Raw genomic sequence first — 11,754 nt, 5'->3', positions numbered from 1 at the left:
TGGGGCGTGGCTCCGGCGGGAGTTGGGGCGTGGCTCCGGCGGGAGTTGGGGCGTGGCTCGGGCGGGAGTTGGGGCGTGGCTCGGGCGGGAGTTGGGGCGTGGCTCGGGCGGGAGTTGGGGCGTGGCTCTGGCGGAGCTCGGCGGGAGTTGGGGCGTGGCTCTGGCGGAGCTCGGCGGGAGTTGGGGCGTGGCTCCGGCGGGAGTTGGGGCGTGGCTCCGGCGGGAGTTGGGGCGTGGCTCCGGCGGGAGTTGGGGCGTGGCTCCGGCGGGAGTTGGGGCGTGGCTCCGGCGGGAGTTGGGGCGTGGCTCCGGCGGGAGTTGGGGCGTGGCTCGGGCGGGAGTTGGGGCGTGGCTCCGGCGGGAGTTGGGGCGTGGCTCCGGCGGGAGTTGGGGCGTGGCTCGGGCGGGAGTTGGGGCGTGGCTCTGGCGGAGCTCGGCGGGAGTTGGGGCGTAGGTCCCGCGGAGCTCGGCGGGAGTTCTGGCAGTCGCCCCGACCCCGGTTCCCGCCGTGCGGCGGCGCGGTCGCCTCGGTCCGAGGGGCGCTCGCTCTTCTGGCTTGGTTCCGGTGCGATGGAGGCGGAAAGGCTGATGGTGCTGTTCGAGGACGACTCGGTGGAGGTGCACTACGCGGGGGGGTCCCGCCTGCTGCTGTCTCCTTGCGGCTCCGAGTATCTGTACGAAGCGGCGCTCCCCGCGGCCGCCCACCCGCTCCAGCCGGCGGAGACCACCCGCCAGCGGGTCGCCTTTGCCGTCAGTGCCTACCGGGTATGCGGTGGGCAGTGCCTTTGGGGACGGGAGCGCTGTCCCTTGTCCCTGGGAGCATCCCTTGGGCAGTGCCAGAGTTACCTCCTTGCTCGGCAACGGGGCGGCCCGGGGATCACGGTCCAACAGGAGTTCTTGTTTCTCTCTGTAAAAAACGGAGCGGGTTTCATAGCCTCAGCTCCACAAAACGTATGACACCAGCATAAATTTTTATCACTTCATGTAAAAAATCATAATCGGGTTTGTTTTCTCTGCACTTCAACAGGAGCAACTTCTACGAGCGCTAGATTTCCGGAACGCGTTTGCTTCTCGCCCGTACTTGCCTTCGCGTGTTATACCTCCGGAAAGAAAAAAGGTGAGGTTAAACATTAAGCGAGTAATTCTTTCGTGAAAAAAAAACTTCTCTATTTGATTTACTATAATTTCACATGCATGTGTGTGAGTACAGGCCGTGGAGATCTATCAAGTACAGTTTGGCCAATTCTTAAATTACTGCCGTTTTAAATTACAGTTTAAACTGTTACTTAGACCCCGGTTAATGCTTTTTTTTCTTTACTTTTCTTTTTTTTTCTTTTTTTTTTTTTTAAGGAAACACTAAAAGTTAGTTTATTCCTAGCAAGGATAAAACTTTGGATTTTGTACATTGTTACATTTGGCAGTAGAAACTTTTCAGAGAGGTCACAGTGCAACAGGATGGTGTTTTCTGAGGCTGTCAGATCTCCCCATTGGAGTGAAAATGCTGCTGGGGTCTATGAGAGGAATGGAGCAAAGTGTTTCTCTGTGTCTCTCTGTGGGAATGGCCGTTCCAGGTCAGACTGAACATCCACACCGTGAAGCGTAAACTTTAAGGAATTTAAAGATTTTAGAGAAGCTAAGATTTTAGTTAGAAATAAGCCTTACTAGAGTTAATTAAAATAATAATAATAAATGAGTAGGCCTTGATGAAGTTAGGAGTTAGTAGTTAACTAATAATTGATTGCTTGTCAGCACAATGTTTAGTTAGCTGGGTTTATAATGAAGAATATAGAAACTGACAAAGAGCTTTTAGGAACATAAGACAATTGTGGGCCTCCTCTGTTCTGAAACCAATTGAAGACAAGGAATGGGAGTTCTGCCAAGAGTTCATTTGTCATATTTGCATTGAAAAGGTAGAAAGTTCAGAACGAGGAAGACTTCATTTACTTCCTCATTTTGGGACCCCTCCCCATGAAAGGGACCACCAATCCATTTCAAGGGACAAACTACGCATGCCTAATAGCTTTTGGAGTGATTAGCATTCGAAGCAGGGAATAGGATGTACCAAAATTATGAATATGTATTTGTATTTTGGATATTCAATACTTGTATGGATAAAAAGACTCTGTAATCACCTGGAAGGTGCGGTGTGTATTTGGGAGCTGTCCCGCAAGCTGCCTGGCATCAAATAAACATACACTTTCTAACTTTAAACTGTTAGAGAGTTTTTGTCCGTCACAGTTGGATATTGGTACTAGATCAATATCCATATTTTTTTTAATAAATCAGCAAAGACTTAGTATTTCTGGAAGCTTTGCTCCAGATCAGCATCTCTCTGGGTGCTCCCACTGAATATGAGTGTCTGCACAGCGTGGTGGGATTCCCAAGACAGCTGATTAATCAGGCAAGCTTTAAAGCTTTTAGACTGACCCTTCAGTAGTAACACCCTTCATGTTGGTGTTTAGCTGCCTAAAGCACTGTCACTCAGTGTCACTAGATACCTAATTAAAAGACAGCAGTCCTTACCAATCGTGCATTCTGTGCAAAGTATAGCAGCAAAGAGCTGATCCTCTGTTCTTAGCATTGAGGAGAAAGTTCCACCTTCCTTCAGGCCTTGAAAGATCTAGCTCCTTTGCAGGTTGGCTGGGTTTCTAGACTGTTTTTAATTTACAGCATCCCTTGTGACTACTTGCTTCAGGATCATTTTCCTAGGCCACAGCAAGCACCTTACCATGTTGGTTGGCTTCTGCTCCACACCCGTTTTTTGTTGCTTCGGTTTCTTCCCACTCACTTTGAGAAAAACTGCTTTTCTTAAAGCCAGAATAGTCTTTTTAGAACTCCTGGAGATTGTCCTTCTCCAGCAATTTACTGTCACTTTTTTGTTCTGTGGCCTGTTATCACACAGTGCCCATGTTTTCAAGGACCCTGCAGTTTCCCACACTGCAGCAATCCACCATGATAAAGTAAGAGTTGGTGAGCTTCAGATCTCATAGCAAATTGTTAATCAGCCTGACAGGCTAGCCCGGGGCCTAGCAGAGTTAAGCTGAGGCCTGTTACTACCATGACAATTACCTTCATGGGCACATAAACACTTAGACTGTGTTACTTGCCTTATGCTTGAGTTCCAAACAACCCATTCCTGTGGTGTGCTTAGGTTCTTTTTCAGCCACTCCAACCATCCACATACAGTTCCATGAGGGGGATCTCGTCAGTGGTCTGGCCTGTTCAGAACTGCAGCTAGTATTCAAAATGCAGGTTAGCTGTGAATGTATATTCAGTAGTATCACTATACCTTCCATTTGCTCTTGTTCCATTCCTAGAACTTTCAAACATTTCATACTGATTAAATTGCTCGTGAGTATTGAGTGTGTTTTCATGGGACTAAGAATTACACCACCAGGATTCTGCTTGGTGGCAGTCAGCTTAGAACCCATCCTCCTATATACAAATATATCTAACTATATATAGCTAGGATTGCCTTTCCCCATTGAGATCACAGTATGTTTATCTCAACTGAAGTTTTACCTGCAGCCTTGTTGTTTGGTATTGATTATTTTTTACTGTCCTTTTGCAGTTCTTTATCAAATTCACTAATAATTGCTATGAACAAGATAATTTCACCATTCTCTCCTTTGTTTCTGAAGACGCAATTGGAAACACAAACATGTACAGTTGTGCCTGATCAGTTGCCCACGTACCTTACTAATTTATGACTGGATTAAATTAAAACATTATTGCTAGATAGAACTCTGTTAGTACAGGAGGAAGCAGATATGATGATTAGATGTTTTGCTTCCTCTGAGTTCATACATGCAGATAAATACAGAGCAACATTTCTTGCCATACATCACCTTGCAGAAGGACTGAATTAATTTAAATGTGAATGCTATATTGCAGTTTCTGGGGGGAAGGTAATTTTTATCTTGCTGCACATTTCAATCCTTTTTCTTGTAGATTCTTCTCAGTGATATCTTAGAAATTAAATGGCCTGACCCTGCAACAGCTGATCTGACAAGATGTTTAGACAACGGCAGTGTGAAGATCTCATCTGTAGATGGCTACGCTCACCTTTACTTGTCAGAATTGCAGCGAGAATTTACAGTGGAGTTCTTATGTAAAGTCAGCCAGTCATCTGCAGCATCCTCATGCTCCACTGAAAAGAACAGCAACTATCAAAGCAGAGATCAGTGTGGAAAACCAAGTAAAAATTCTGCAGCAGAAGTCTCATCAGAACAAAGAAGAATAGAGAATAGGAATAAATGTGGTTGTGCTGAAGGTAGATATAGGGAACCAGCCAAACCAAAGGACCAAAGAGATGGAGTCCCTTTGTTCCACACAAATTGTTCTTCTGAATACACATGGGTTACACAGCGTTGGGCTGTTTCCTTGTGCCCAGAAGAATGGAAACACCCTTTGTCCTTGGCCCTAAAATGCTGTAACTTACATACTGTGGAAAATGTAATAAAGACAAACAGCTGTACAGCCCTTGAAGGTGATGTTTTAGTAGACCCTGAAACACATGAAACAGTTTCTTCTTTACCTACAGCTTTGCCACTCAGCTGCAGAGCTCCACATCTACACAGGTAATTTAAACTCTTTACTTTGTAGTTGTTAACATATGTTTTACAATTCTGCAGTTTGGAATTTCAACTTCTAGCAAAATAATTGAATCCTAACTATTAAAAAAAAGTTTAAAATTACTATTAGTTGTGGGTTTTTTAGGAACTTCTTGAAATACGACATTGTGTAACCAACATTCTGTAAACTATTGTAATGAAGCTGTAGTAATTGGTTCAAATTAAAAAAAATATTTTCTGACATGCTGTATGAATATGTAAATGAAAAAGTGAATACTGAAAAAAGAACATGGGTTTTGTATTGGGATGGATTGGTTTTTCCTTCTCAGTTTTGAAAAGATAATATTTTTGAAGTGGGCCATTAGTATATGTTGTCTGTCAGCCGCACTAAAAATAACCAAAAAAATTGTGGGATTGAGAAGTTTAATTTGGTAACTGAAGTGGATCACTAAGGAATTAGAGAGCTCTGAAAATGTGTCCATTTATCATTTGAATAAGGGTGCATGCATCAGTTCTACTTACAGAAAAGATTACCAGCAGACACAGTCACACAAAAGAACAACCAATATATGGACTTAGTGAGACTGTCATTGTATTTTACACACACAGGTGGACATTTTGTGACTTCTTTCAGAATGAAGATACGGATGACTATTCACTCCATCAGCTAATTCAAGTTGTGTGGTGCCAGGGTGTTTTCTACAGGTATGCAGGAAATCATCTGTGTTAACTGGAAGACTTTATTTGTATGGGAATTAAGATCTAAGATTAAATGTCTTACTTTGTTCCTTTCTCACTCCTTGAAAAATGGAACACAGTCTTCATGTCAGAGTCTGTTTCTTCTGTTTGTTCACTGGACTTCACATTTTCTAGCCCAGTATATTACGAGGCCTGAATCTCAAGTCATGTTTAAGTGATCTGATAATCTGATTTTTTAAAGGTTTACTGGACAGCTGGAGTCCCCACAGATTTCACTTAAAATAATGGTACTTAGTGTCTTTGCAAATTAGCTCTCTCTTTTGTTGCTGAAGATTTCACAGTTTGGAAATGTTTATCTTGGTGACCTACATAATTCACATGTTCAGCTGTGGATTTTCCTGGCAAGTCACCTTGTCCATATGGTTAAGGAAAAATAAAAGGAAAAAACAACCAACAACACGACTTTCAAATTGAAATTGCTACAACTGCTATTAGCATCTAAAAGTCTTTCATAAAAGCATCACTGGTGTTTAGCCCTTTAATCTTTCTGCTGAGTGTTCTTAATTTTTCCTGAGTGTAATTCCTAAATCTTCATCTCATCTAACCAAAATGTTTAGCAGCACTTCAGAGTTTTTTTCAGAGCTTTTATTTTCAATTAAGACCTTTAGATTGTTCAGAAATTGTTCTATTCGGCAGTTTTTTGTGTACACAAGGTGTGGCTGGTCTACTAAGAAAGTTGGATTTTGTTTTCCAGGATCACTATGTTTCATGAGCAGCTCTTGAGAGGTGTTTACCTTGACACAACAACAAGCTTTCCTTAGCTTATTTAAATCCCACCCCCATGCACATGTGCAAACAAAGGGTCTAGTAATGTTAATATTCTATGTTAAAAGACATTATTGCTACATTCTACTGTTTGTGAAACAGTTGAAATTTTTCTCATTTGAGTTGCTGAAAATGTGTCTCTGTTTATTTGTTTAATAACCTGTTTTCCTTGTCCAGTGACACAGCATTTTAAATACTTGCTAAAAATCTTACTGTTTTTCTTAGATTTATCCATGATAGGACAAACATCACAGAAATTTATCCTGGTGATGACTCATTTTTCAAGTCAGAGGGAGCATTTTTGGGAAAATATTTCATGCATTATGCAATCCACAAAGGAACAAAAAAGGTATGAAACTACTTAAAAACTATAATTATTTAAAAGGATGTTCCAAATTTCTTCAAATTAGCAACTTTCTTAAGACATTTGGCTATGCAATGTGTAGTGAAGTCCCTTCACTGAAAATTACTATAATGCCTTAATCAAGCTACCAGTCATACAAAAAACATGAGATTATTCCTTCTGTTTCAGAAATTGTTTTTGTAAATTTTACACAATAAGAACATTCTTCCTTATTGTAACATTTATTTTATTAAACTCAAGAGTAAGATTCTAAAACAATTTCTCACTAATTTAGAAGTTTAGTCTTGAAGCTAATGTACTGATTAGAGTTTCATCTCTTTGTGCTTGGAAGTGTTTTCTACTGTATGAAGACAAAACCTCAAAGATGCAGGTTTTGTTCTGGCTTTGCTGCAGACCAGCTGTTCAGTGCTGGAAAAGGAATTTTGCCTTTGTGCATATCTGTTGAGTTCCCCCAGAGGATATGTCCTCTCAAGCGCTAATGCAACACCTTGTATTTTTAAAGCAGAATTAAAGATTGGATTTGCACCCAGCCTTTAACTTGTAGTCAAACACTGCCACTCAGTAATGACCTGTAGTCTACTGTTTGACAAGAGAACTTCCTGGTTCTCACTGAGTGTAAAGAAACTGAATATTTGAGTATTTCTTCACACAGACGTAGGCTTAAGGATACAATTTTAAATCAGGTATTTGTTTGTGTTCTGTGGCAGATTTAAATGTGATTATAGTTGGATTATGGGAGGTTAGAAATTCCATAACTTGCTCTTAGTTCTGTTTTCATGCTATGGTACCTGTAAGTTATTCATCTTCTTTCTGTTCTTTACTTAGGTGGAAGAAAAGATGTATTCAGTGAGCAGCCTACCTCCAGATGTGCCAGGACGTCCATACTCTGTATCTTCCATTATTACCCTGGCAACCAAGTAACTTTACCTTTGTTACATTAATTGCTCTGACTTAGAAAGCACAAGAGTTAAAATTACACAAAACACTTATTATTTGTTTAAGTATAAAAATTAAAGGAAGCACTGAGGGCATATCTAAATTTTCAAAACAAAATTTGCAAGTGCTTAGAAGACATGGCAGGAATTAAATGCTTAATACTTTGTTTGGTTTTTTCTCTCCTCAGAATTCTTCAGTATTGCTGCAAAACAAAACTGTCATTAAGTCATAATTATTATCTCTGCTGCTGGAAAGTGGTATGTAGCTGAAAATTTATAGATCTTGCAGTGTTATAAGTTTGATCATACAGACTGTAGGGAATAGGACTTAATCTAGAGGAAAGAATGGTGAGTGTATCCTCACAGATCAGAAGGCAGATATTTGGGAACAAAAAGCATGGTTATATTTAAGAAGCAATTGCATGATGAAGGAAGCTGATTGTGATCTGGAAAAACAAGTGAATTAAAAATCTGGAACAGATACAGACAGTATCTGTAATGATGTAAATAGCCTTTCTTCAAGTTTTTAATATATTTGTTTGGTTTTAGGTATCTGAGACCGATGGACGAGAAATGCTGCCAGTTTTGATACATGAAAAGGTTTTTCCCAGCACAGGAAGACTGATTGTATACTCAGACCATAAAGTCCATGCTGTTTTTTGGGATAGGATAACCCTGACTATGATTTGGGACTTCAGCTCTTCCTGTAATGAGATCCAGGTAACATGTGACTTACAGGAAGAGCTATTCCTAAATTTTACCATGAGAAAGTGTTACTAGGAAATTAATGAGAATACCAAACAAAAGTTCTGATGCCAGTAAAATACAAAACCAAAAAAAATAATTGAGAATTCTACAGGTTTGGAGACATTTTTACACATGTTTAGAAACAATTTATTCTTGAATAGCACAAAGCAAGAGTTGTGGCTTTGCCAGGTGTTCTTCCCCTGCCTTTGTTATAGCAGACTATCCTTAGCAAACCACAAACTTGTAAGTTTTTAAACTGTTCATAGATGTTTAATTCTTAAATTGGCATATTATACTTGCTTTTTTTGCTTTGGACTGCAGCAGAAAGTTAATATTTGTTTGGTTGGTTTTTTTTCTTTTAAGATAAATGAAGATGTAGGCTGGTGTAAGTTAACTACTCCGGATGGGCTACAGCAGCTAATACAAATAAGTCATCCTGGAGTCTATGAAAGGTAATTTAAATTAGTTGTTCAATTTAAACAATTTAAATATAAAAATCATTCTTTATAAATCCTTTTAGATGAAGAAATAGTATTTACTGACAATAAGCTGGTAGAGATGGACCAAACATCTAATGATAAAAACTCCATCTTATTTCTGGCAAAAATTCAAGACCTGTGTGACTCAGGGCCACTACTGCATGCTGTGATTCCATTATAACTGTTATGGCAATGTCTTTTTAGAAAAATAACTAGAGCTGCAACTTGGCATTTACTTCAGTGGATTGAAAAAGAAAAAACAAAGGCATTTGTCCTCTTTAGAGCTGATATATAGAACTGAACAGCACTTTATCCAATTTTTGCTTTATTACAGATATTGACCTCTGCCTGCAGATTATTTTCTAATCTGCATGCTGTAATTACAGCCTCATTATGGGAATTACCAGAAGTTTTCTGTGCTGTATTTTAGCAAGCAGATATTCACAAACAAAAATTAACACTTGTATACTATTCATTGCAAAACATACAGCTTTGTTATAATTTGCTATAACTGTATAGATCTAAATATGAAGAAGATTCTAGACAAAAAATGGCAAGGCAAGCTAAGGAGAATAAGCAAGATTTTGAATCATAGCTTTTTCTTTCAGATCCAGGTGTATTCCTTAGTACCTTCAGTTTTTTGCTTAAAACCAGAATTTTTTTCTCATATAAATAGCTAATTTTTTTAATTTTGTTATTAACACAGGTACATCAGAACAGCAATAGAATGGTGCAGAAGTTTGAATGAAAGGAAAGTGATTGCTGAATATCCTGCACACTCTGTAACTGAAGAAAATTGGTATTCATCTTTATTCCAAATACCTGAGTATAAATAATGTTGAAAACAAAACTCAAAAATATTATAATCTGAATTTTATATCTTGTATTTCCTAATGTTCAAAAATGAAAATTTGTTTTTAGTATGGTTTCACATTTTTCATTCAGTGGTTAAAATGTTCAGTGAGTTTCAAGTGAAGGTTGTTGTATTGAGCTTTGCCTGTCTTAAAAATCAGAATTATAGTGACTTTGTCAAAGGACAGGTAATGTTACAATGCAATGAAAAGATATCAGACTAAGAAAAATGGCTTTTAACAGAACATCAAGTGTCTAAAACAGTACTTTGAACTGCCTAATGACATATTGTATCTCTTGCTGATGTATTTGTCCTTTTAAATATATGCTACTTACCAAAAATCTACTGACATCATCTGCAAACATTGGGATATTAAAAATGTGCTAATTGAAATCAATTGCAGTTGCACTTGTTACTTAAATTATAGCAGATTCAGCTGATGCATTTTATAGTATCAGCTATATTATATTTATATCATTTTATAGCTGATGAAATGAAAATTCTATCTATATCTATACATACTTACAGCAAAGAAACTATTCTCAGAGCAGAGACCAAGTTTTTGGAAACACAAATGATTGACAAATGTCAGCCATTGAATAGTGGTATCAAAGACAGAGATTTTGCTAATCTAATTCTCAGTATTGCTGGAAACTGTTAAAAATTAAAATTTGAAGTAGAAAATATCCTTGAGAAGTAACCTTTTTTTTTTTTTTTTTACAGGTCTGCTGATGCTGAGCTTGAAAAAATACAGAGATTTAATTGTATCCTTTTAAAAGCTGTAAAGATTTTTTTCACTTTTATATTCAGCTGTTTATCTGCATGTTCAAATCTGCAGTTTAGATCATCAAAGGCTCTCTATCCTGATCTTCTTTTACTTCTCATTTTTTAAAACAACCTCATTTTCTTTCTTATCTTTTTTTGTTTTATCACTTATTTTTGGTAAAGATTTTTTAAAAACCCCAAAAACAGTGTTGAAGTACAAAACTAAAATGAAAAGTCACCAGAAAGCAAGGCCCTTTGATGTGTATTGTGTCAGTTTTGCTAAGAATCATCTGCCGATCTGTTCTTGAACAGATCGAACACAAGAGGAACAACACAAGTTGCCTTTGGGCTTGTTGTTGCAGTACAGTATCTTCCTGTTTATCAGCTACCTCAGTATTGTTCTGTTGTGTTCACCCAGCTGGAAATGTGCTGAATCTGCTTAAAGCCACTATAAAACTGTCTTCAAGCCAGTGTTCAATTCTATTAGTATGAAAAGAGCATGCTGTTAAACTGAAGTGTAACACCCTTTTTCTTTTCAAAGTACCTTTTGGATAAATTGAAGTCTAAAAGGCATTTTTCTGTAAATGTTGTAGATATTTAGGTAATACAGTCCTTTTCGTTTTTTACCTGTATGTACTTACCATGCTACAAAATATAAGACTTTGCAAGGCAGAATGATGAATACAAATGCAGAGACTAATTTTTCTCTTTAGGAGGAAGAGTCTGACATTTTTTTTCTTAACAAAGTAACACTAGTTTTATTAGACAATAGCAACATTCTGAAAGGGACAGCTGCTGCAAAATCCAATCCATCGGGTATCACTGTCAGAAAAAAAGAAAACGGGGTTGAGGCAGAAGAACTCAATGAAGACTGTGTCTTGGAGGCTTTGGAAAAAACTTCTAAAGTCATTCAGGATATTGAATCTCTGCTTGCTGTTTCTGGGAGATGAAGCAGCAGTTGATGTCCTCACAGGAGCCGTCCCAGCTGTGTCTGAGGAGGCTTTGTGGGGAGAGAGGAATAAAGGCTGAAGCCAGAGGGACAAGTTGCCAGCACATTCCTGCGGAAGTCTGTCAGGTGCCAGCGTACTATCAACAGTAACACCAGCGCTATATTTGAAATAGGCAGGGAGAAAAGTTGAGATAATGGAGCACTGCTGTATAAATAGATCAGGCCTGACCTGACCATATTGCTTTTAATGTTTGAATATATGTTCAAATCAACTTAATTGATGGATCGCTGCTGAAATGACCAGGGTAGACACATGTAGTTTTCACTGTAAAAACGTGCTTTTATTCAGGTGCTTACACCAAGAAATCTTAATTACCAAATAAAATGTTTCCCACATGCTTTCTGTAGCGCTCTCTTTGAGAAAACAAGTACTAATTTGAGGGCAGAAGAAACTTCTCTGGCTCTGTGGTGTGTGACGGGTGCACCGTGTCCTTCGTGACGAGAGACTAAACGCTCATAACGGATTTCCCTGCCAGCACTTCCAGACCCCGTGCAACAGGGCGG

General features: G+C 39.0%; 1 protein-coding gene across 2 annotated transcripts; it reads left to right on the top strand.

The window, feature by feature from the left end:
• Positions 1-381: 381 nt before the first annotated feature.
• Positions 382-11,589, top strand: CZH5orf34 (chromosome Z C5orf34 homolog). 2 transcript variants are annotated; one of them, XM_077790017.2, is made up of 12 exons: positions 382-618; positions 1,028-1,117; positions 3,952-4,580; positions 5,184-5,279; positions 6,324-6,447; positions 7,288-7,379; positions 7,586-7,655; positions 7,947-8,117; positions 8,508-8,596; positions 9,330-9,422; positions 10,200-10,240; positions 10,998-11,589. In XM_077790017.2, exons 1-12 carry the CDS (start codon positions 571-573, stop codon positions 11,189-11,191), a joined length of 1,737 nt encoding a protein of 578 aa, XP_077646143.2. In that variant the 5' UTR covers positions 382-570; the 3' UTR covers positions 11,192-11,589. The 2 variants fall into 2 exon arrangements, with proteins under 2 accessions (XP_077646143.2, XP_077646142.2); XM_077790016.2 differs by having other exon boundaries at positions 404-765.
• Positions 11,590-11,754: the final 165 nt, after the last annotated feature.

Source organism: Lonchura striata, chromosome Z, assembly GCF_050655825.1.
Source record: "Lonchura striata isolate lonStrDom1 chromosome Z, ASM5065582v1, whole genome shotgun sequence".
Lineage (NCBI taxonomy): Eukaryota > Metazoa > Chordata > Aves > Passeriformes > Estrildidae > Lonchura > Lonchura striata.
This window is presented reverse-complemented; position numbering and strand designations above follow the sequence as displayed.

Bases quoted from the DNA above. Each gene is read 5' to 3' on its own strand.
- CZH5orf34 (XM_077790016.2), top strand. From the start codon at position 571: ATGGAGGCGGAAAGGCTGATGGTGCTGTTCGAGGACGACTCGGTGGAG. The intron at 6,448-7,287 runs GTATGAAACTAC...TTCTTTACTTAG, and splicing joins TCCACAAAGGAACAAAAAAG to GTGGAAGAAAAGATGTATTC. The intron at 8,597-9,329 runs GTAATTTAAATT...TTATTAACACAG, and splicing joins CATCCTGGAGTCTATGAAAG to GTACATCAGAACAGCAATAG.